This window comes from Eschrichtius robustus, chromosome 11 (genome assembly GCF_028021215.1).
Source record: "Eschrichtius robustus isolate mEscRob2 chromosome 11, mEscRob2.pri, whole genome shotgun sequence".
Taxonomy (NCBI): domain Eukaryota; kingdom Metazoa; phylum Chordata; class Mammalia; order Artiodactyla; family Eschrichtiidae; genus Eschrichtius; species Eschrichtius robustus.
The window spans coordinates 71,800,001-71,823,569 of NC_090834.1; the positions used below are offsets into that span (position 1 = coordinate 71,800,001).

Consider the following 23,569-nt stretch of genomic DNA (forward strand, 5'->3'; position numbering starts at 1 on the left):
AAGAGAGACTGGGCAGTATCTCCAAGAGGATGAAAGAATCAATGGAGTTTTTTTTTTTTTTAATTTCTGAAGATTTGAAAAAAAATATTTGGGGACACCTTCCCACCCTTCACCCATCCCTCAGATATCTTGAGACCCCAGTGGAACAGAATTAATCCATGGCAAACACTCAGATTTCCCAAATTCCCGAAGCCTCTCCACTCAGTGCTACCAGCTTGTTAAGGGAAAGGAATTTTCCTTTGGTTTTCCCATACCCCAGTCTCCCCTTTCCTCTTCCAAATCTCATTAGGAAGTCAAATTAGGAAGCCTACACGCAGCCACGTTTTGTTTTGCAGAAACAGCCCTGCCCCTCCTTGTGAGCCTGCTCTATTGAGGTTAATGGGATTCCAGCCTCCCTCAGGCCAGTGGAAAGCCAGGGTGACCTACTTTGTGAGGTCCTGCCCAGAGAAACTGACTTGGTTTTCAATGATCTTCATCTTTATCCCCAGGACCACTTCTCAAAGGACAGCCATGAATGAACAAATTAGCTGCTGACTTGTTTAGCTCAATAAATCAAGCTGTGGCTCCAAAAGCCCAGAGTGCAGGTAGACACAGGAAAGACAAATTCTGAGCAAAAGCCACATCCTGCACAAGTTCTTCCGGCGCCTGAATGGAAAATGCCCAGGTTTCCTGCAAATCAATGCTGAATTTCCACCACCCAGTTCCTCCGGTTAAGTCTGACTGTTAGGAATTACTGGAACTTTTAAAAATAAATTTTATTCCCTTCCTTATGATGAATCCTCTAAAGGACTGTAGTCTCCTTAATTATTCTCAGCCATTCTGATTAATTAACATTTGTTTAGACAGATCTGTTTGTGAGACAGATGAGAGGCAGGTGAAATAGAGACATGGTCACCCTTTCCAGAAATCATGCCTCTGGAGGGTCTGTGCCCCCTTAATCATCCCAGCCATGGTTCCCAGGGGGCCAGAGGCATCTTTCTGTCAAATCAGGGCTGGAAGTTTCAGGGTGCTCCCGGTCTCCTGTAGAACCTGCCCAGGTCCGTTGATGTCCCCAGGATTGTAAAGGAAGACTGGCCTTGGACTAGAGAACGCAGAGGTCTAACAGGCCGGATGGACTCGGAGCCCTAGATGCCTCCAAGTTATAAACAGAGTTGTCCAAGGCAGAGACCTCACTGAAACCTTCCTCCAGCCACACAGACTTCAGCCTAGTGAATGGCTCTAGCACCACCTAGTGTCGAGATTGAGTTTCTGCAACTTTGAAAGCTCTTTATTTATTTTTTTTTTTTTGAAAGCTCTTTATTGAGGATTATTTGAAACGAACAAGAGGGACAGAACTCAGCATATGCGTGACCTGAGTCTCACTGATACGGATCTGTAACTTAGAATGGTATAGTAAGTCTCTAGAAGGACCATAAAAATCCTTTAGTGCCTCTTTTCTTTCGTCGTGTTTTTGAAAGCTTTGTTTGGAAAAGCAGAGCGAGAAGGAAATCAACATTTACCAAGTCCTTTTATGGTGCCAGTCATGATGATAAGCAATGTCCTCACAAAAAGCCCTGGGGTGGGTCTGAGGATGCTCCCATTTTGCAGATTAGTAATTGTAAAGGGAGATGAGGTCAAAGCTGCTGTCACATAGCTAATAAGTGACGGAACCAGGGCTCAAAGCCAGCGGTCTATTCCAGTCCCCTTTGTTCTCTCCCACATCACGCTGCCTCTCTGAATGTAAAAAGGCACAAGATATCTCTGTGTCTTCATTTGGTTTTCATTTTTCTGGTATGAATTGCCTGTTCATAACTTTCCTTTACCTATTGGGATTGTGGTGGTTTTTTTTTTTAGATTTGGACTAGCTCTGTACATACTATAGATATTAACATTTGTCAGTCAAACTAGAGGGAGACATTTTTGCTAACATGTCATTTTTCCTTTCTAATTCAACACTGTTGTTTCCATTATGCAGATGTTTTTAGTTAGTATATAATTCAATTAGTTACTTTTGTGATTGCTTTTATTGTTTCAAAGCTGAGAAAAATGAACGTTTCTCTAACAGATCAAAAAACTTGACTTTTTTTTCCTATGATCTGGTTGTTTTTTACTTAACGCTGACTTTTTGCTGTTTGGGGGTGTGTGTGTGTGTGTGTGTGTGTGTGTGATATTAGATGTGAATACCATATTTTTTTAAACTGCAATTAAGTTAGCCCAACCCCACTTGTTGCATGATCTTTCCTCTCCCCCTCAATTTTGTATGAGTCCTTATCTAAAGTTTCTGGAATCTTCAGCCTGTGCCACTGATCTATATTTCTATCTTATCCTGGATATTACATCATTTTAATTATCATACTTTACAGTATATTGTTATATGGTATGGCCAGATCAATTCTCTTTGCCAGAAAAGTGATAAAAATTTAAATCCCAGATAGAAAAATGAGATCAAATTAATAAAATACTTTATGGGAAGACATGGCATATAAGAAAGCATGAATAAGAATTTTTATTATGGTTTGGACAAATTAAAGAATTCCAGTCATATCTAGCATTTCCTAAAGAAAACTCACATATATTCTTATCCATTTCATTATTTTAAATAGCATTTTTATTATAGGAGTAATAAATGCTTTGAGGTAATTTTAAAATTAGATCTGAAGGCCAAAGGAAGTGTTAAGAGCTCCATACTCATTTCCTAGATTAACTCATTTATTTCAACAAATATTTGAGGAGAATCTACCGCATGCCAAGTTCTACGCCAGGCACTGGGATATAGCTGTAAACAAGACAAAAATGGTCCCTATTCTTTTGGAACCTAACAGGGAAGATGGAAATTGAACAAGGAACTCCAAGGAAAGAGTGAGTTCAACATGCTCTGGGAAGGTACACCAGGGGTCCTAAGCAATTTGAGGTGAGGGCAGGAAACATTTCCTCCCCTCAAGCTGGGGGGCCTGAGGATGAATTTTCCAGTCAAGGGTACAAGAAAAGAGCAGGATGTAACTGAACGTGTTATAAAATCGTTCCCAGGCTTTTACAGTCAAATTTACCATATCACCCAACCTAAGGTCAGGCGTTTTGTGCAGGGATCGGTTGCCCCAAATTTTCTACCCCTTGAAACACTTACCAGGGTCTGGGGGATACCTCACTCAGGTTACAGATTTGGCCAAAATGCATTAGCAGAGAATGATTTGTATAAGCCTTGTAAAACACAGGAGGTTCTCAGATGGTTACATCCTTCGGCTGGGCAGAGTAGCAGGGTGGTGTGTTGGGTGGGGGTTGGTTTGGTTTCTCCAGCTGTGGATTCCCAAGTAGAGCTGGTTTTGTCCTCTTAGGTTGTCATGATGAATAGCTTCATCCATGGGGGGTACAGGATATGAAAGACTACCTGATCCACAACCACATGCTCAGGGAGATGGGAAGGTAACAGGTGTAGTGGTTGGTCTCTATGGCAACGGAAGAGAAGCCTTCCTCCAAGGCACTGCTGGACTCCCGAGGGGTCCAGGGCCAAGCAGTCCCGCTCTGCCCACATGCCCGTGCTCTCTGCCAGGCAGTTACTGGAAGGCAGACCCCAGACAGTGTCCTGTTAATCCCTAGGTGAGCAATGCCGCAGCTCCCCAGACTGCAATTGTTGTAGAAACCAGGTCTTTAAAGAAGCTGCTAAAAGCAATGACCTACATGCCAGAAAATGCATGCATGGGAAAAGGAAATGAAATCCCCCAATTTGTACCTAACTAAATAGCAGACATGTAAGTGTGGGACTTTAGCAGTTTATAAAGGCCTCCTAACATATCATCTGAGCTTCACAGCAACACGGCGGGTGGGTAATGTCAGATGAAGAAATTGAGACTGGAAGAGGATGAGTGAGTTACTTGCCCAAGATCTAGTAAGTAGTGGCTGGCGCTCAAGTCATCATACATCTACTTGTTCAGCTGGCCCACTGGAAACCTGGTGTTGGGATATGGCTGTGAAACAGGTTTGTGCCCTCAAAGGGCTCCTAGTCTAGTGGGGGAGACCAAACAGTGAGGAAGAGATTACAATCAAAGGGTACAGCTCAGAGACCTACACAGTGTGGAAATACAGACCAAAGGCACTGGTCTCAGTGCAGGGGATCAGAAAGGCTCCTGGATGAGGTGACTCATGACCTGAGGCTTGGAAGATGAGTAGACCAGTGATTCTCAAATTTGAGGCACATTAGAATCACCTGGAGGGATTATTAAATCAAAATGCTGGGTCCTACCCCCAGAGTCTCTAAGTAAATCTCGGGTGAGGCCCAATAATTTGCATTTCCAACAAGTTCCCAGAGGACACCGATGTTTCTGGTCCAAGGACCACACTTTGGAGGCCACTGAAGGAGAGCCTTCCCAGCAGATGCAAGTGCATGTGCGTCCTGATGCCAAAGCCAGGTTCAGGCCAGGCTCTTCCTCCACTCAGGTTCCAGAACCTACACTGGCATCAGGCTGAAGTGAGAAGTGCATTCAGGAAGGCCTCCCTCCCCTTGCCTCTCTTTTCTGATCTCCATATGACCCTTCAGTGCTGCTTCACTCAGTAACAGTAATACAGTAAGTCCCCTACATACGAACGAGTTCCGTTCCTGCGTTCTTAAGTCCAATTTGTTCCTAAGTCCAACAAAGTTAGCCTAGGTACCCAACTAACACAATCGGCTATCTAGTACTGTACTGTAATAGGTTTAGAATAGTTTTCACACAAATAATACGTAAAGAACAAACAAAAAAATAAAACATTTTTAATCTTATAGTACAGTACCTTGAAAAGTAGAGTAGTACAGTACAACAGCTGGCATACAGGGGCTGGCATCGAGTGAACAGGCAAGAAGAGTTACTGACTGGAGGAGGGAGGGGAGGTGGGAGACGGTAGAGCCGAAGGATCGTCAGCAATAGGAGACGGAGGGCAAGCTGCAATTTCACTCACGCCTGACGTTGGTGGAACGCACATTCGCATCTTTGAAAGTGCGCAACTTAAAGGTTCATATGTAGGGGGCTTACTTTAGTAGTAATCGTTCAGGTGCCAGACACTGAGCTAAGTACTGGATGCGAGTTCTGTCATTAAACGCTAACAATAACCCTTTGGGGTAGAAGTTATGGGGATCCCCATTCTGTAGATTTGGATACTGAGGCACAGAAAGGTTTAGTCATTTGTCCAAGGATACGCAGCTCTAAGAGGCGGTATGGGACGATGCACACCCAGGCCTCCCGCCTTCTCTGCTTGTTGCCTGATCCCATCCGGCCTGCCCAAGGGGCCCAGTTCCACAGGGCCCAAGCAAGCCTGGAGTCATCGCTTTCTGGGGACAGGTGAGGGCAGCCAGAAGCAGCTGGTCCCAACAGTTGGGCACAGAGACTCCCAAACAGCTGCCAGCCGGACCGAACAGACGAGTTGGTCCCCAGCTAAGGATTCCCCATGATCAGCAGCCCGAATGGAGAGTCAGGCAGAGCTGTCTTCATGCCTCAGCCTCACCAGCTGCGTCTCAAAGTTTATTAACTTCTATACGCTTTCCTTTCTTCTTTACAAAATGAGATGATAATTCTAACCCCCACAGGAGTATCATGAAGGGAAAATAAAATAATGCAGGTGTGCCACCAAGTGTGGCTGAGTGACTGTAGCTCTCCCACCACGCCTCTCGGTGGGCTCTGGCCACTCCTAGGACCTTGTCTTAGCAACACGAGGACACAGAGGTTGAAGAACTGCCTCTCACAGCTTGGGGGCTGTCAGCCAAAGGTCTCTGGCTCTACAGCTGGGTCCCTGCTCGCCCACTGGAGGAAACGGCCAAGGAACCAGCTGTGAGGCGATGGGTGAGCTCTGGTGCCAGGGCAGGGCCTTGCTCTGAGCAGCCTCTGGGGGCACTGGAGGCAGCAGGCTGGGGAGATGATCCCTCTGATGGCACAATGTTGCTCTAGAGAGTGAAGTGGGGCTGGGGGTGGTGGGGACTTAGAAACTGATGACAAAAAGAACTTGGACCTTGAATTAAGATTGACTTGGGTTGTGGTCTCCGTTCTGCCACTTCACTTTGTGACTCTAGACAAGTTACATAACATAACCCTTTTGAGCCTCTGTTTCCTCATCCATAAATTGGAGTCAATAATCCTAACCCCAGGTCTGCTCTGAGGCATCTAAGAAAATGTATAAGGAAAGGCTTGGGGCATCATTAAGCAGTTTTTATGTGTCAAATTCACCTCACTTCCAATATGGCTGGGCGCACACGTAGCCCGTAGTATTTGTTCACTTGCTTATTCAAAAACATTGGCTTAGCATCTACGATGTGCCAGGCACTGGAAATAAAGCCATGAAGAAGGCAAACAGAATCCCTGCTTTCCCAGAGCTTACACTCCAGTGAGAAATGATAGTCAATAAACAGCTAAACAAATAAATAAGAAAACACAAAATGATAGCAAGTGCGGAAGACACATTAAAAATGGATAGCGTGGTAGCATATGGTTCTCTCCACGTGTGGCCAATGGATGGGCTTGGAGAGAGAAACCAGTAGTAGCCAAAGGTAGAGACCAGTGGGAGAATCCCCCTTCTCTCTCTCCCTCTCATCCTTTAGCCGTCGTCTGGCCACATGTCCCTCAGAGCATGCACCCCCAAGGCCCCGAAGGTAAAGGTCTCTGCATTTGGTTTCCAGGAGAGCAGCACCCTCGGCTGAATTTTCAGTGGACAGGACGCGCCACTTAATGTCCTTCCTGACCATGATGGGCCCCAGTCCCGACTGGAACGTGGGCCTGTCCGCAGAGGATCTGTGCACCAAAGAGTGCGGCTGGGTCCAGAAAGTGGTGCAGGACCTGATTCCCTGGGACGCTGGCACCGACAGTGGGGTGACCTATGAGGTACGTGCGCGCCTGGAGTGGTGAGTGACAAACCTTCCCGAGCGCCTGTTCCTTGTCTGGCCCTGTTCTGGATGCCCTGGCCATGGAGATGAGTCTGGCCCAGGCTCTGTACCAGATGAACTCACAGTCCGGTAGGGGAGCCCAGCATGGTCCCATCATCACGTACTCACATGCTGTGTGACTCGGGCTCCGGGAAGTGTCCATGCAGCTGGTCAGGAGAGCACAGGAAGGGACTCTGCTGAAGAGCAGTTCAGAGATAAGCAAAGGAACAGCAGGCAAAAGGCATGGAGGCAAAAAGAGAGAGAGAGAGAGAATGGGGAACAGCACGAAATTGATGTGTGTTAAGCTGGGCCAGATTCCGAAGGTTTCCGGATGGCCAGGCTAAGGAGTTTGGATTCTCCTGTGAATGACAATATTTTTCAGATATGGTCGGCACGCCAACTGCATCAAAATCTGGAATCATCAGAAAACCAGTGGTAGAACAATCTAGAACAGACGTTGGTAAACTATGGGGCAACCTGGAGTTTTCTAACCCAGCCTCACGCATTCGACCGCATGTTGTCTGGGGCTGCTTTCTCACTACAACTGAGTTGAGTCGTTGCAACAGACACAGTTGGCCCACAAAGCCTAAAATATTTACCATCTGACCCTCTGCAGACAAGTTTGCCAACTCCTGGTCTAGTGGGAAGAACTCTGGATTCAGACCAACCTGGTTCAGCAATTTCCTAGCTGGAAATGGCTCTCTAAAACTCGGCATCTTCATCTGGGCATAATCCTACTGTGTACATGGGAGAATCTGAAAGTATAGATCTACAAATGTTCATGCACAACACATGGCATTAACAAAATTCTGTAAATATAAATAGCAGCTATACTTGTTAAATTCCTTTCAAGGTTTTTATTCTGATCATATATCAAATTTTTGTGGTTTTTAACCAGTTTTATTTCCCACTCTCTGTATCTGTGTTTTCTCCACTACAGTCACCCAACAAGCCCACAATTCCCCAGGAGAAAATCCGACCCCTGACCAGCCTGGACCATCCTCAGAGTCCTTTTTACGATCCAGAGGGCGGGTCCATCACTCAAGTAGCCAGAGTTGTCATTGAGAGAATCGCTCGGAAGGTACTGGGTTAGAGCTCACCCTGGCACAGACCCTTCCCATCAGGAGACCGGACCCCTTTCAGCTCTTGAATCATGGGGTCCCTGGCATATTCAGGATGTGGAATTCCTGGGCCTCCCAGAGTTTCTAGAATGCAAATTATTCATAAGATATAAATGAGCAAAATGAACATGGTGGTACAGTTTGACACTCAACCAAATGATTTGCTCCAGGTAACTAGGCTTCATCATGAATGCCATAATCAATTGCTAATGTCTGCCATGGGTCAGGAAGTGGGAAGTTGTGGCTTTACTGCCATTTCTTTTTCCGGTCAGGTTGTAAAAGTGGGCCCAGAACTCCGCCATGGCCTAGGATTTGTATACAGGGTGGGCATTCGATTTTATATCCTCTTCCATCTTTCCCACACACATTCCGTTCTTTAATGTGAGCCCTCCAAGTAAAATTCCTTTTGCAGGGGGAACAGTGCAATATTGTACCTGACAATGTTGACGATATTGTAGCAGACCTGGCTCCAGAAGAGAAAGATGAAGGTAAGTCGTCTTCCTTTGTTGCAGGTGGCAACATAAATTGGGAACTAAACATAAACTATCTTTTGGGAAAGCAATTTGCTAACATGTTTTAAAAGCCACAAATATATTATGTCCTTTGATTTGGTAATCCCTTCTTTGAGGATTTCTGCTTGAAATATAATTCACAACAAGACCAAGGCTAGGCACAAAGTATAAGGGAATTGGTGAAGGTATGACACTGGAATATATATTCAACAGTATCAGGCAAATGGCATTTGCATAGGCTTCACAGTACTCAGATGACTCTCTGCTTTGATTCTCACACTAGCCTGTGAGGCAGGAGTGGGTCCATCCACCTCCCCAGCAAGGAAAGTGAGCCCAGACCCTACAGTCAGGAGGCAGTGGCAGAGCCCTGGCTTCAGCTCAAGTTCTCTCATAGGATCTGGAGCCAGACAAGCTGGGCTCTCCTCCTGTGGCCCTGGGCAAGAGGCCCACCTTTCTACCAGTTTCCTCAACTGTAAAATGGGGATAATAGAAGAACCCGCCTTGTAGAGAGCTGTGGTAAGGAGCTAATGGGATAAGACAAATACGGTTCTTAGAATGATGCTGGCACATGATAAGTGCTCAGCGAACACCGGCCACCCTTATTCTCATCACGACACTGTGTATGGGTCACCGGGAGGATGAGAAACACCACACAAAAAAACCTGTTTCCCCCAAATTGCCTGTGATACGTATGCCTGCACCTGTGTGGAAACGATGTCTGCCAGGTGAGGGGCCTGTGTTCAAGTGTTGAGGGGAAGGGACAGTAAGAGAGTCTTTCCTTATTATTAAGTTACTTAGATTTTTATTAGTGGAATGCCCGAACTATAATTTTGAAAGGGAAGTGAATGGCTGCTTGCATCCCCGGAGTACCCAGGCTCCCGGAGGCTGGGTAGACAGCGGGGATTTTCTCGTCCCCGCGTGAGCTCTTCTGGGGAGAGAGGGCCAGTCACAGCTTCCACAGGCTCCCAGGAAAACCATGTCACCTACTTTTCCCAGATGACACCCCCGAAACCTGCATCTACTCCAACTGGTCCCCGTGGTCCGCCTGCAGCTCTTCCACCTGCGACAAAGGCAAGAGGATGCGGCAGCGCATGCTGAAGGCACAGCTGGACCTCAGTGTCCCCTGTCCCGACACCCAGGACTTCCAGCCCTGCACGGGCCCGGGCTGCAGCGATGAAGGTGACGAGACACCCAGGCTCAGGAAGGGAGGGTCCTGCCTGGCCATGCCAGCCTCTCATACCTGGTCAGGCAGCACCCCCCCAGTGGGGCACTAGGATCCTGACTGTATTTGTCAGTGGGGACCACCAAGGGCAGACTCCCATGTCCAACAGTATCTTGAGGGCTGTGAACACAGACATGTCTTATGACATCAAAAGAATTCTTGAGATTAACTGACCACTCCCCCACCCCCTATACCCCCCAGCCATGGAAGAAAATAGACACAAGTTACTAAAGAGCTAGCACACATCTATTTATGACAAACTACAGATAGCAAGCTGCCTACTTCTGGGCCTTAACTTCAACCTCTTTTTAAGAAGCAGGTGAACAGGTTGGCCGAGATTGAATCTAAATCATTGCCCTAATTGTGTCATTCATGGACCCCCCGTGCACGTCCTACCTCAGCCTGGCTCAGAGCCCTCAGTTCCTTGCGTCAGGACCTTTGGACTGATTGCAGCAATTCTGTCTCTCCTTGTAACTGGTCAAAGGTCAGGCTTGAACTGTAAGCTTGCACGGCGCATGTCATGATGGCTCAAGCTTCAACATGGCACTACTCTGATTGCTGTGCAAAGGCCATCTGCCTACTTCCCAGGGTACACTTCCTCTCTCTGACTGAACAGATCTATACTCTGTGCTCTGATCTTAACTGTCTCAGAGGTGTAACAAGGCAATAGGAAGGGATGTATAGGCTGGGCTGGTTTATGGCAGGAAAAAAACCATTTCCAAGCTGAGGATAATTGAAGAAAGCTCACCTGCCACTGCAGGTCATTCACTCTCTGGCTCTTCCTGGGGCACAGTCTTAAATACCTCTCCTGGCTGCACTCCACAGTTGTTTGTTGCTGTTTGTGCCCATGATAAGGCACTTCAGAGAGGAGTGAACCCTGCATGCACAGGCCATTCCTACGAACAGGCAGGGAGGAAGTTGTGACAGGGCTGGCAACGCTGGAGGCTCTTTCTCATTCTTGGGGTTGAGGAGGGGAGGCGGATGGGTGGGCTGTCTGTGGCCTGCAGTGGGAGCTGAGATCTTTAACCACCCCCTCTACAGGGGTGGAGTTCAGGTGGCTCCCAGGTGGTAATGACAATTCTGAAACATGTTGGGCTATGCCTGCTGGTGTAGTTTTGGTGGTACACAGCATCAAATTTACCAACTTAACTATTTTTAATTGTACAGTTCAGTGATATTAAGTGTGTACACACACACAGTTAGGCAATCATCACCACCCTCTATCTCCAGAACTCTTCATCTCGCAAAACAAACTCTAGACCCATTAACCACTAACTTTCCATTCCCCCAACCCCTGGCAACCACCATCCTACTTTCTAAGAATTGACCATTCTAGGTATCTCATATAAGTGGAATCATACAGTATTTGTCTTTTTGTGACTGGCTTATTTCACTCAGCATAATGTCCTCAGGTTCATCCACGTTGTAGGACGTGTCAGAATTTCCCTGGGTCTAATGTGGGTTCCAGCCATCTTTATTGCTGCACCGCCAGCAAGCACTGTCTGGCAACCCTGTCCGTAGGTTCAATAACAATGTGTAGGCATCACCCACGTGCACGTGACAGCCTGCGGACACGTGCAGGAGGCTTCACACCCTTGACTTCAGTCCTTCTTTCTAGCCTCATCTCCCAGTGCCGCACACAATACACTCTGTACAGGTTGTTCAAGAGCTGTTCCCTTCACCTTAAATACAGATATTCTCTACCCAACAAAAGTGCACTCAGATATGCCCTCTTCTGTGAAATCTCACCCAGAACTCCAAGGAGCATCCCCATTCCAGTCTCCTGGGCTTATGTCTGTTGTCATATTTTCAATACATAGAATTATTGCAGTTTACGTGCCCATCTCTCGTTCTGGAGTAGAACAAAATCCATATCTTACACATCTTTTTAACCTCAGTACATACCACTAAGCAGTCAGTAAAGATTTACTGACATGAGTAAATGGATGGGTGGATGGATGACTTCATTTCCCTCTTCTTCTCTAGAACTAAACAGGCAAACACACATACACACACTCTCCTATCCATCCAAGCATCTTTCAAATGTGTTGTCATGAGACGAGTAATCCCGAGTGCTCCGTGCACCTGGAAAAAGGCATTTCCTTTAAAGAACAAGTCCTAGTTTAAAGATGTGTGCCTTTTATGTCGACTTCCATCCTCGATTGCCTAACTAACTGCCCCTGAATGCTAGCTGGCCTTCTTGATGCCCGCCTTTGGGGAGTTCGGTTGGTCGTGCGGATCCCGGCGTCGTGGCGCCCGGTCTGCAGTATCTGCTCCTATGTTGCAGACGGCTCCACCTGCACCATGTCCGAGTGGATCACCTGGTCACCCTGCAGCATCTCCTGCGGCACTGGCATGCGGTCCCGGGAGAGGTACGTGAAGCAGTTCCCGGAGGACGGCTCCGTGTGCACACTGCCCACTGAGGAGACGGAGAAGTGCACGGTCAACGAGGAGTGCTGTGAGTGGGGTTCCGGGCGGGAGGGGCGGGCGCGGGGCTCCTGTGGCTGCCAAGGCGACGCTAAACACCGCAGGACTCCCCAGCTCCCAGCAGCTGCCTGATGACCGAGTGGGGCGAGTGGGACGAGTGCAGCGCCACCTGCGGGATGGGCATGAAGAAGCGGCACCGCATGGTCAAGATGAGCCCGGCGGACGGCTCCATGTGCAAGGCTGAGACGTCTCAGGCAGAGAAGTGCATGATGCCCGAGTGCCGTGAGTGGGCGTGGGAGAGGGGACAGAGGACCACAGCAGCCCTTACTATTACCACCGTCAAGGCTGGGCAGGTGCAAGAGGAAATATGGACCCCCCCCCCCCCGCCCCGCCAATCCTTGCAGTGCACTTCTAGGTGCAAGATGAGAGCTACAGGTGTGAGGACATCATCCAGACCCAGAAAGAGTGGTCTCCTTTGAGAGGCATTCTGAGCAATGCTGGGGTGGCAAACTGGTGGCCTCTGGATAGAATTCACCTGTAGCTGTGTTTTATAGGGCCCCATAGTATCTTTTTTTTGGGGGGGGGGGAGAGTACATGTAAGCAGGTTGTGCATTCCTCAAGTCATCACAGACCCCCTCATTCTTGTTCTATGTTGGACTTGCCTGTGGCCCCACAAAGCATTACAACCCCTGCTCTACGCACAGATGCACATAGGCCCACACATCACTACACACACAGATGTACACACGCACCCAAGTACATACACATTCTAGCGATTTCAGCACCAAAGTGTCCAAAAACGCATCATTGAGCCTGTCTTTTAGTGCACGGTTCTTGGGGCACATGGGATGTTTCTGTCTCTAGTAAGATCCTACTCAGACCCTCACGGGTGCTTCAGGTGGGGACTTGTGTATTCATATTACTGAGCCACATCATGAGCACCAGCTGGATCAGAGGAGATGCAGCACAGTGACAAGAGCAGCAGGTAGTGGCCTGTGGAGCCACTCCTGGTTCCAGGGGGGGGTCACTTCGGTTATCTGAACCCATTGGTCAATTTCACTTTAGTCAAGGGGCCTGAGTGGGGGACAAAGGGTACGGGGCACCAGATCAAAGAAAGCAAAGGGAGCCTGTTCTCAGTGGCAAACCTGGCTCTTGGTCTAGACACCATCCCCTGCTTGCTGTCCCCGTGGTCCGAGTGGAGCGACTGCAGCGTGACCTGTGGGAAGGGCATGCGCACCCGCCAGCGGATGCTCAAGTCTCTGGCCGAACTCGGGGACTGTAATGAGGAGCTGGAGCAAGTGGAAAAGTGCATGCTGCCCGAATGCCGTAAGTCCTGGAGCTCCTGGAAGCCACCTCTCCTCCTGCTAACCAGCCCTGGGCTAGGTTGTACAGTTACGACTGTTTACTAACACAGAGATCCAGGGCCCAGCAAAGTTATTTAAACTCTCAATCTTCTCAGCAGTAAAAGGGGATCCCACTAACCATCTACAAAACACCCAAATTGTAAATGGCTGTGAAGCCTGAAAACAGGAGACTTAGATGGAAAACAGCACAGGCTCGATAAAACTTATTTCATAGTTCTCCACCCCCCGCCCAAGTTAGAGGCTTGTCTGACCCATGGGGTTTTCCAAGCTTTTTAATTCTATTCCTCCTCCCTGTGACCAGTTTATTTACCCATGACCAAAGGGCAGACTTTAAACCAGTGACTCCTGTACCTTTGCAGCCTTGATAAGAAGACAGGCCAGCACGTCAACAAGCTCAAAAGCTCCATGCCCACCCTCATCTCCTCTCAAATCTCACAGAGATTTCAGAGGAGATGAGGGTGAGTTTATCATCTGGGGACTAATTTCCAAGGAGAGAGCCCATTTTTCTGGCTAGTCTTCCATGAGAGCTTCCCTTTCAGGTGGTGGAAAGTCAGACACACTTGCTAAGATCTGCTTTCTGGCTTTCTCTGAAATGCACTTGCAGCCTTCCATGCTTCCTCCCCTTATGCAGGCTGCCTGCCCGGGGACAGATCCCAGCTCTGTCCCTTACTGGCTGCATAAACTGCAGCACATTACTTAGCATCCCTGTCCCTCATCTGTAAAATAGTGAGAAAAACTTCCTAGGTTGCTCTGAGAATTAAACCACATGATTGGTACCAAGTGCCGAGCACTGGACTCGCGAAGTGCAGACCTCCACCACTGTTACATATTACAGCTCCTGAGCTGTTTTAGCCAAAGTCATGTGTGGAGATGACCCAGACCATCAAATTAAACAAAGCCTGGGGCTTTTACTAAGATCTACCCCGTGTTCAACACAGCTCACCAGAGCTGGGGCTCCAGAATGTTCTGAGACACTGTTACTGACTTAAACAAAACTCTATATCCACAGGGTCCAGTGAATGAAGGGAGAAGGAAAAGAACATTTATGGAACACTTACTGTGGGCCAGAAACTGGGCTGAGAGCATTACTTCACTTAATTCTCACGACCTAATGAGAAAAATAACATTATCCCCACGCTGCAGATGGGAAAGCTGCCTGAGCTCCCACAGGGAGAAAAGGCCTAAGACCATGAACAAAATGAGTTTTTCCTAGATCCATCCAGCCGGGCCCTCACTTTGCAAGGGAAGCGGAGTTTGGAAATCATTTGCCTCCCTAGGAAGCATCCTGAGAATCACTCTAATGGGTTATCTTTCGTCCACATTTGTGAGATGCTGGCTTAATGAGAAGACTTTGCTGGATCTCTTACTAAGATAAACCATGACACCACTTGCTACTGCCCCTCTTCTCTACTGAATTTCCTATTTCTGACTCCTGTGTTTTTTGCAGACTGCCATATGTAAGACCGAGGATGATATCGAGAACAAGAGACACTGCCTGGGTCTTACTGCAAAAGTCACAATGTCCTTAGTATTAGTCCACGGGGGCAGCTCTGGAAAATGGCACCAGTGAACTGTGCCTATCCTCAGAAAATCAGGGTCCTTGGCTGTGGGAAGCTAGTCTGTACCACTTGAGGCTAATTTGACAATATTCTAGAAGCTTAGAGAGCAAGGCAAGAGGCTTTGAACTAATCTTCAAGGTCCCCCCCAAAAGCCTTCTCAAATCATAAAGAGGGCATAGCATGTGGGTTTTGATCTGGGCACCAATCCTGCATCTACTGCTTACCAACCGTGTGGGCTGGATAAAGTCAGTCTGTCTCTTGGAGCCTCAGTTTCTTCTTCTGTAAAATGGGGTAAGAGCACCTGCTGTGCATTTCCCATAGGCTTGTGTTGAGATGTTCAAAGGAGAGTATAAGTGACCATATCTTGTTTCAGACATGAGATACACTCACGCCCATCTGTGTCTTGCCAGCCATTGACTGTGAGCTCACCGAGTGGTCCCAATGGTCAGAATGTAACAAGTCATGTGGGAAAGGCCACATGATTCGAACCCGCATGATCCAAATGGAGCCTCAGTTTGGAGGTGCACCCTGCCCGGAGACTGTGCAGCGGAAAAAGTGCCGCATCCGGAAATGCCTCCGAAATCCATCCATCCAGAAGCTGCGCTGGAGGGAGGCCCGAGAGAGCCGGAGGAGTGAGCAGCTGAGGGAGGAGTCCGATGGGGACCAGTTTCCAGGTACTGCCAAGTGTGAGGCTGGCGTTCAGGGAGATGTCAAAGCAGAGTGGTCTGAAAGAACTTGTAGGAGTTTGCCAGTAAAACAAGGGCATCCCAGGCAGCAGGAGTTGTCATTACAATGGCACTGAGATACCAAAGAGCAAGATATGTTCAAGTAGTAAGTGGAAGGCAGAAGGAACACAGAGTATGGCAGAGGGGAGGCAGGAAACCAAACTGGAGAGGTAGGGTAGGGACCAGACCATGAAAGGCCTGCTGATGACTTGATTCTGTAGGTGAAGGTTTTAAGCAACAGCATGACTTTAACAGGCCTGTGCTGAGTGGTTTGGCGGTGGCAAAAACAGAGGCACAGAGGCTGGTTAAGTTTTCTCTGTAGCCCGGGAGAGACATTATGTGTCCCACTCCTCCTGCATAACTGAAGGAGTTCCAGGACTTAAAAAAACAAACAAACAAACAAAAAACACAAATCCCACCTAGAGCTTCACTGCTGAATAAGCTGATCCAAGCCAAGAGTGCAATATCATCAGCAAAATGATGAAATGGTAGTTGGGAAGATCCACGGTCAGTCTTGGGTCCAGGCCAATTGATGGTCTTTGGATTCCCTGGAGTGGGTAAGGAAGGTGCCGCATATAAGTGAAGGTTAATGGGTTTCTATTTTTAAAGGTGCAGCTCAAATTACCCCTTTTTCTTTTCTCTTCTCTTCCTTAAGACATTACACCTCCATCTAGGACTAGAGAAGTGCAGATATGCGGAGCTACCTGAAGTTCACTATCATCTTTCCACTAGGGAGCTGTTCCCGTATCAAAATGTTGTCTATTGCACATGGTGGTCAGTTGGCCAGTCAACAAACATTATGCCCAACTATGTGCCAGGCAGGCACTATGACATAAAACTCAGCGTAGTACTGACTGGATAATCATAAATGTAATTAATTGGATCTACAATGGAGTAATGTATAGAGTGCTATGGAAGCACTTTTTTTTTTAAAGATCTAACCTAATATTGGGGTCAGGGAAGTTTTCTTTGAGAAAGTCATGTCTATTTACATGGGAAAAATAATCAATTATACCTGAGTTAACTTAGTACTGGAGAGGCTAAGTACTTGGGGGAGCAAAGCGTAAGGGTGAGTGGTTAACGGCTCCTTGAGTGGCTGCAGCATTAACAAGTCACCCCAAAACAAATGAAATTAACATGATTCTGTAGGGCAGCGACTTGGCCTGACTCAGCTGGCTGATTCTTCTGGCATCTAGCTTAGGCTCTCAAGTCGCTACTGCCAGGTGGTGGCTCAGCTGGGGCTGGAAGGTCTAGATTGGCCTCACCTGTGTTTCTGGAGCCTCTCTCCACGTGGTCTCTCCAGCAGATAGCCAGGCTTGCTTACATAGTGGTGGAAAGGTTCCCGACAACTTTTTTCAAGCCATGCTTGCTCATGTCCCATTGGCCAAAAGCAAGTCATAGAGCCAAGCCCAGATTCAAGAGGTGGAGAAGCAGACTCTGCCCCTTGATGGGGAAGAGCTGCAAAGTATTTATGGCCAATTTTTGCAGTCTGTCACATATAAGCTAACAGTCCCTAATAAGGACTCTAGCCATTATTTAATTCAACAAATCGTTACATACAAGAGCAGAAAAGCCCAGACAACTAACTAAGTTTGACAGCTGTTTACTAGAGTTCAGCTTCCTTGTTCTTTCCCTCGTGTCTGCTGGCCTAACCAGGTCTTCTCATGCTTTCAGGCTGCAGGATGCGCCCATGGACAGCCTGGTCAGAATGCACCAAACTGTGTGGAGGCGGGATCCAGGAACGCTACATGACTGTAAAGAAAAGGTTCAAAAGCTCCCAGTTTACCAGCTGCAAAGACAAGAAGGAGATCAGAGCATGCCATGTCCACCCGTGTTAACAAGGGTACACGTTTCCCAGGGCTGCACTCTAGACCCCCCCCCAGAGTCACCAATGGCTGGATTGTTTGTTTGCTTGTTTGTTTAAGGCAATTTAAATCGTGTACACTAGTTTTCATTTCTGCAGTGTGGTCTGCCCAGTAGTCTTGTGGATGCCAGGGACATCCTTCTGTACACTTCTTGGTGGGCACAGACTGAGGGGGTGCTCCCTCATCCTCAGCCAGCCCTCATCCAGCACAAGTAGTGTCAGCCACCTGTACTGAATGGAAACGTGTCCCTCTGGAGCACCCACCTGGGTGGCAGGAAAGAGACCCCGGCCTCCTGCACATGGAGAGGCAACTGTCTGCAGATGACTCTGTGCCTGGTGCTGGGGCGCAGCATGGGGGAGACAGTCCCCGTCAGGTGGAGTGCAGATTCCCCTCATTCTCGTCTGGCCTGCTCCCTCTTGCAGGAAACTATTGTTTGCTCGTCTCTTCTCATTTAGTGGAACTTTAGGGCCCGTTGTTGAGTCTCCTCAGTCATCAACAGTTCTTGGGGAAAACAGCTGGCAGACATGAAGAGAAGCACTGATTGATGGTGGGTGGCTTTTCTTCTTTCACTGAGAAATTCGTATGTATCTCAACCCCTAATATCGGTTCTTGATGCCCCAGAGGAAAGAAATGATGGCTGCTTTATTTGAACATAAGGTAACCAGTTCTTACAACTGAGGTAAAAGGTACTAAGTCTAGAAATCATTTTTCCCTTCTTTTTGGGGGTTTTTTGGACACAATTCTCTTAGGAAGCCAGCCTTATGAACCTTCTGATGTTAGATCCTTACTAGAACCAAGGCCAAGGCAGCAAAACTAGCCTCTATAGCAGTCCCAAACCTGAGTTTTTAAAATCTTCCGACACAGACTTTTAAGTTCTCAAACCAGTTTCTAACAAGAAAACATTTTTTCAGTTATGCAAACATTTTGTTAAATCTGTCCGCAGCCCACCAAGCCATTCCTTCAACAGAAATAAATACTATCTCTCTCTGTACTTGAAAGGGTTTCTTAAGTCCTAAAATTTTACACATAGAAAAAAAGTGTTTCAGAGGCCAAGAAAAACAGACGACAAATCTAGGGAGAAAGGAATGTTGCAGAATCAAGCTTGGCCGTAAAATCTGGTGGGAAGTCAAACCTACGTCAGCCCTCCACACCAGGGGTCTGGTCCTCTGACACAACCATAGGCAAGATCATGGTTTCCCATCCCCTTCCGAGCACTCATAAGCACACCAAATTCAGGGAGACTGACTGACTATCAAGGATTAGTGTAAAAGGTCATTTTACCGAGTTGAGTCCATCAGCAGTTGTTACTCATTCTTTGTTAAAATTACTGTTTCATTTCTGTTGCAGGCCTTCCTTACCGTGCTTAATCCAAATATGTACCATGGATGAGATGCATACGTTGCTTTGAATACACTACCTTAAGAATCTGCATTAAACACATCAGGATATTCCAAACACAACATATATATATATATGCTATAGCCTTGAATCTGTACTATTTTCTTTAACACAAGAGAGACTGTTCAATAAAAAACTCATTGGGTCTGTCTTTTGTGTTTTAGTTTTAAACTAATTCAGTGTTCAGAAGGTTGGGTCTTTTTAACAATTGTTTCCATTTCAATCAGAGGCAGCAAAAGATATGCCTTTTGCACCCTCATTCTGGAGGGACCACTATTAACATTCCTGAGCTTTCTGGAGGTTTGAGTTGTTTCCAACATTATTTTTTTAATCCTTAAGTGAACCGCTTTCTCCTCCCACAACGCAGCACAAAATTTAAAGAAATAATAAGAAGTTTAATTTCTACTTTTGGACAAAAAAAAAGTCCTGATACAGAATCTGCTCGCTTTTGCAACATTACTCTTAGCTACCCAGACGCATCCTTCCTCTCAACCCATGAAAATCATCAAAGTTCCATATAATGGCAATTCCTAAGTAACTCTAAGGACAAGCCACCCTAGTATCTCATGTTCTTATTTGGTCCCATTTTTAATCCAAATTTTGGAGACTTGAAAGCAGGCAACTGGTTAATGGCTGAGAATGGGTAACATGTTTCTTGTTACATAAGTGTTAATTCTTTTTTGTTTGCAAGGGGGAATTTTTAAGAAACATCAAATCTCTTTCTTACCAAAGTCTTGTGTTAGGTGGTTTATAGTTTCTCTGGCTAACCAATCATTTTGGAAATAAAGACTTTTTACTACAAAAATGAAATTTGTTTGGACTTGAGATACCTGAGATAGTAAATAGATCATAAGACACCCAGTTAAAAATTGCCATATAAAGAACAACTATAATTGTGTATATTTTTTTTTATCAATCAATGCCAAACCACTTGGACTCCAATTTACATCCACATTTTAAGATGAAAATAAGTTCAGAGATATATTCCCCAACCAGACATGGGGTCACTCACCTGTCACCTTGCCAATGCATTATTTGAAGGAAATCTGTTGTAGCAAATAAGAATAAAGCCTGGGCTTCTTCAGACCCAGAATTGAAAAAGTTAAACAATTCTGTGCTGTTTTTAATTTGAACTTTGTGTATGAAACGTGTTTTAGGCATAGTCAAGGTCTGTGTACTTCTTCCAGGAAGTAAGGATACATTACACATTCTCACATGACAACAATTCTCCAGAAACTTAGTCCAGGTCAAGTCCACGGCTAAAACGGCAAGACAAAAATTCGCAATGTCAAATTATTTCTGTGACCTAACAGCCCATGTTTCAGTTTAAAGGAGTTAAATATTAAACTGTACTAGGACTGTGCAGTCTTTTCCCCCCCGAGTTAAATATTTATATCCTAAAGAAATGGACAGCATTGTCCAGATAAAACTAAACATAAATGTTTAATCTCTAAATACAACACAGAATCACGGAAGACAAGACATTGCACTCTTTGGTGCTATTAATTTTCATAACAGACAATTCATTTTGTTTTTCATATTGCCCAAAGCAGGGAGAATGAATTAAAATAGTCCCTTTTGAAAAAGAGTGAGATACTGTAACAAACTATAAATATCAGCTGAATGCTAGTGAGCATGAAGACAAATTTTTCAATTTAAATCCTCTGAAATCTGTGAGCAAAAGATCTGTACTAAAATGTCAAATTTAAATAATGGCATCCCTGCTTTAGAAACACTGTCAGTACGCTCTGTCGGGCAGAGGAAGAAGTTGTACAACGGTTAAGCATGGGTAGCCTGGGTTCAAACCACTGCTGTTATTTTACCTTTTCTGGCCTCAGGCTTGGTCACAAGCTTTCGTACACTGAAGGATTTCTCTACCCCACCTCCACAATTAGCCAGTTCCCATCTTCAGAGTGAGTCCTGATGGTAACCTGGCAGTAGTTTCACTGAATGTGTTTTACCCCGCCAGTCCCCTACTTCCTCATAGACCAAGAAATGCCCACTTTGTGCTGAAGCTGGCTTGAGCTGCATTTCTACCACTTATGACTGTAAGTGTCCTGACAAATAAAATACACATGCAATACTTTAACCCAGCTATCATCAGAGCAAAATGCAACTTTTCACTCAACATAATGTCATAATGGGAGATAGCATTCATTATCTATCATTATCACTTTCTCATATTGCTCTGAATTCTTCATAAAACTCAGAATATGTGCTTAACTACTTCCTGGCTTTAGAACTGATTGGTAAAAGTTCTCGTATTTTAATAGTACTCATATTTAAGGTAGTAATCCTCATAGCTTAACTGTTATGTGTTTAAACAGTTTTCCTTTACTTCAAGTAATTTTAAGTATTAGAAGGGAAAGGGGCCAACATCTTATTCAAGACTACTGACTTATTTACTACACTTGGAGTTTATAAAAGTAGAGTCTCTACTTTTTGCTAGTGTTAGCATGCGACTCCTACTGGGTGATCTTAACCTGGAACTTACTAGCCCATCTAAGAACTCAGATGGGCCACTCAGGAAAAATACTTGGATCTCCTGCTCCCTCACCCACTACATTAGTGCCACTGAAAGAGACACTGCAGCCTGGGAGCATCCACAAACTGTTCGTTACCATCCTACAATGAGAGACAGAAATTAAAAGCATTCAGAAACTTTTACAGTAATTTGATATTGCCACAATATCCGAGAGTATGATTATGTTTCTAACAGTTCATTTTTTGTATTACATTAGTTAATTATATCATTCCACGATGGTGAAGGTTAAAATTTTTTTAAACTGGACCTTTACCTCAGTCTGAGCAGCACTGCACGATGCCATTCTCACTCACCAGCAGTCAGAAAGGGAGGTCGCCTACAAACCACAAGCTTTTGAATCTCTCAAATGCTTATGTACCTAAACAGTAATAGCTGCTTCCAGACTTGCATACCTACATATCTATGACTGAGTGCCCTGCACTGGCTCTTCTTCTTATGCCTCTAACATCCTACCCTATCAAGCAATTCAACTGCCCCATCACCCTCTGACTTTGCCACAGAATTTCCACGAGTAGTAACCCAAACTTACTTCCCCCACTTCCTTTTCCTCCAATCACACCACAACCCACTATAATCTGGTTCCCCAAGCAGACTGACCAAAACAAATCTCTCAAACTCATCAGCAACCTCTAAACCTGCACTGCTGCCCCTTACCCCCCAAATCCTTGCACAGCACTCAAAGCTCTTTACCACCCCTCAGCTTCCTCGACAATAGTCTCCTGGGTCTTTCCAATTACGGGCTGCTTCTCTTGGCTTTTTCCTGCCTTCTAATCTTTTAATTTCCTAAATGTTCATTCTCCCCAAAAGTGTTACCCTGGACCTTCTCTCAAACACACTTTCTATCTCAATCCATTCCCACCTCCTCAAATCATTAGCTCAAAATAGATCAATTCCAAATCTGCACTTTTAATCCCTGCCTCTTCTTTCATGCTCCAATCCCCATTCCCCAATGCCTTCTGGACTAACCCTGTATGTAACTGCCACAATCACCAGATATTTTATTTCTATCACCAGAAGGTTGCCTGTGCTCCTTACTCATGCAGCAAATGGTTTTCTGCACATGCCAGGCAAAGTGGGTAAAGCAGTAAACCCAAAAGACACAGTTCTGCCCTCACAGAGCTTATATTAAGGTACAGGTCGGACAAGACAGACAAAATAATCACAGGTGGGTAAGTGTCATGAAGTAAATACAGGGCAGTGTGGAATTAGAATGGGTGGTCAAAGAGGGCTCTCTGAGGTGGCACCTAAGCCAGGAGCAAAAGGGTGAAACAGCTAATGGCAACAGTCAAGGGAAACAAGTGATTTGGAAAATACTCCGCCAGTGCTAGGGTGTGAGAGAGCAAGTCAGCTTGAATGTGAGAGGCAGGAAGATGACAGATCCTGCAAAAGGTTTCCTTGTACACTATGGGAAGGGATTCAGATGTTAGTCCAAGTGCGTTGAGATGATGACAGATTTTAAGCAGCAGTGTAACATTTAATTTAGGTCTAAAAAAGATCCCTTTGACTGTACTGAAGGAACGGCTTTGTGGGGGCAAAGCGGAAATAAAGACTACTTCACAGACCACTACAATAACGTGGGTGTGAGACAGAGGGGCTTAGACAAAAGTAGCAGAACAAATGGAAAGAGAACAGATTCCATGATTCCAATAACCTCTCATCTAACCAGCCCTCCTTAAATCCATACTTCTCCATCATCCATACTACACTAGACTGAATTCGGGCACTCCCTGTTCAGAAACCTTGGCAGTTTCCCATTATATACAGAAGGGCCATCATATTTAAAGCCCTCCACAACCCAAGCCCAGTCTACTCTATAATTTTTTCCCCACTGCATTAAAATCCTTTTAGATTAAGGTTCCAATCCCAGAATACACCCTGCAGGCTGCCAGCTCTGTGCTTCTGCCCGGGCTTTTCCCCAGCCATTCCAAACCTCACTCTTCTCCTCTCTTCCCACCTCAAAGCCTACCAATCT

At 46.0% G+C, this 23,569-nt stretch overlaps 1 protein-coding gene across 2 annotated transcripts in view; it reads left to right on the plus strand.

Moving 5' to 3' along the window:
- SPON1 (spondin 1) overlaps positions 1–19,203 on the plus strand; it is a 269,321-nt gene extending 250,118 nt beyond the window's left edge. The window contains exons 8-17 of one of the 2 annotated variants that reach the window (XR_011075438.1): positions 6,617–6,818; positions 7,800–7,940; positions 8,393–8,468; positions 9,489–9,671; positions 12,002–12,172; positions 12,256–12,423; positions 13,303–13,467; positions 15,475–15,738; positions 17,464–18,201; positions 19,002–19,203. Coding sequence is in view for 1 of the 2 variants with exons in the window: in XM_068555753.1 (XP_068411854.1) it covers positions 6,617–6,818; positions 7,800–7,940; positions 8,393–8,468; positions 9,489–9,671; positions 12,002–12,172; positions 12,256–12,423; positions 13,303–13,467; positions 15,475–15,738; positions 17,464–17,627 (1,534 nt within the window). In the remaining variant the exon portion in view is untranslated. Of the gene's footprint in view, positions 1–6,616; positions 6,819–7,799; positions 7,941–8,392; positions 8,469–9,488; positions 9,672–12,001; positions 12,173–12,255; positions 12,424–13,302; positions 13,468–15,474; positions 15,739–17,463 lie in introns of both variants that reach the window. The other variant, XM_068555753.1, reaches the window with a different exon arrangement.
- Positions 19,204–23,569: the final 4,366 nt, after the last annotated feature.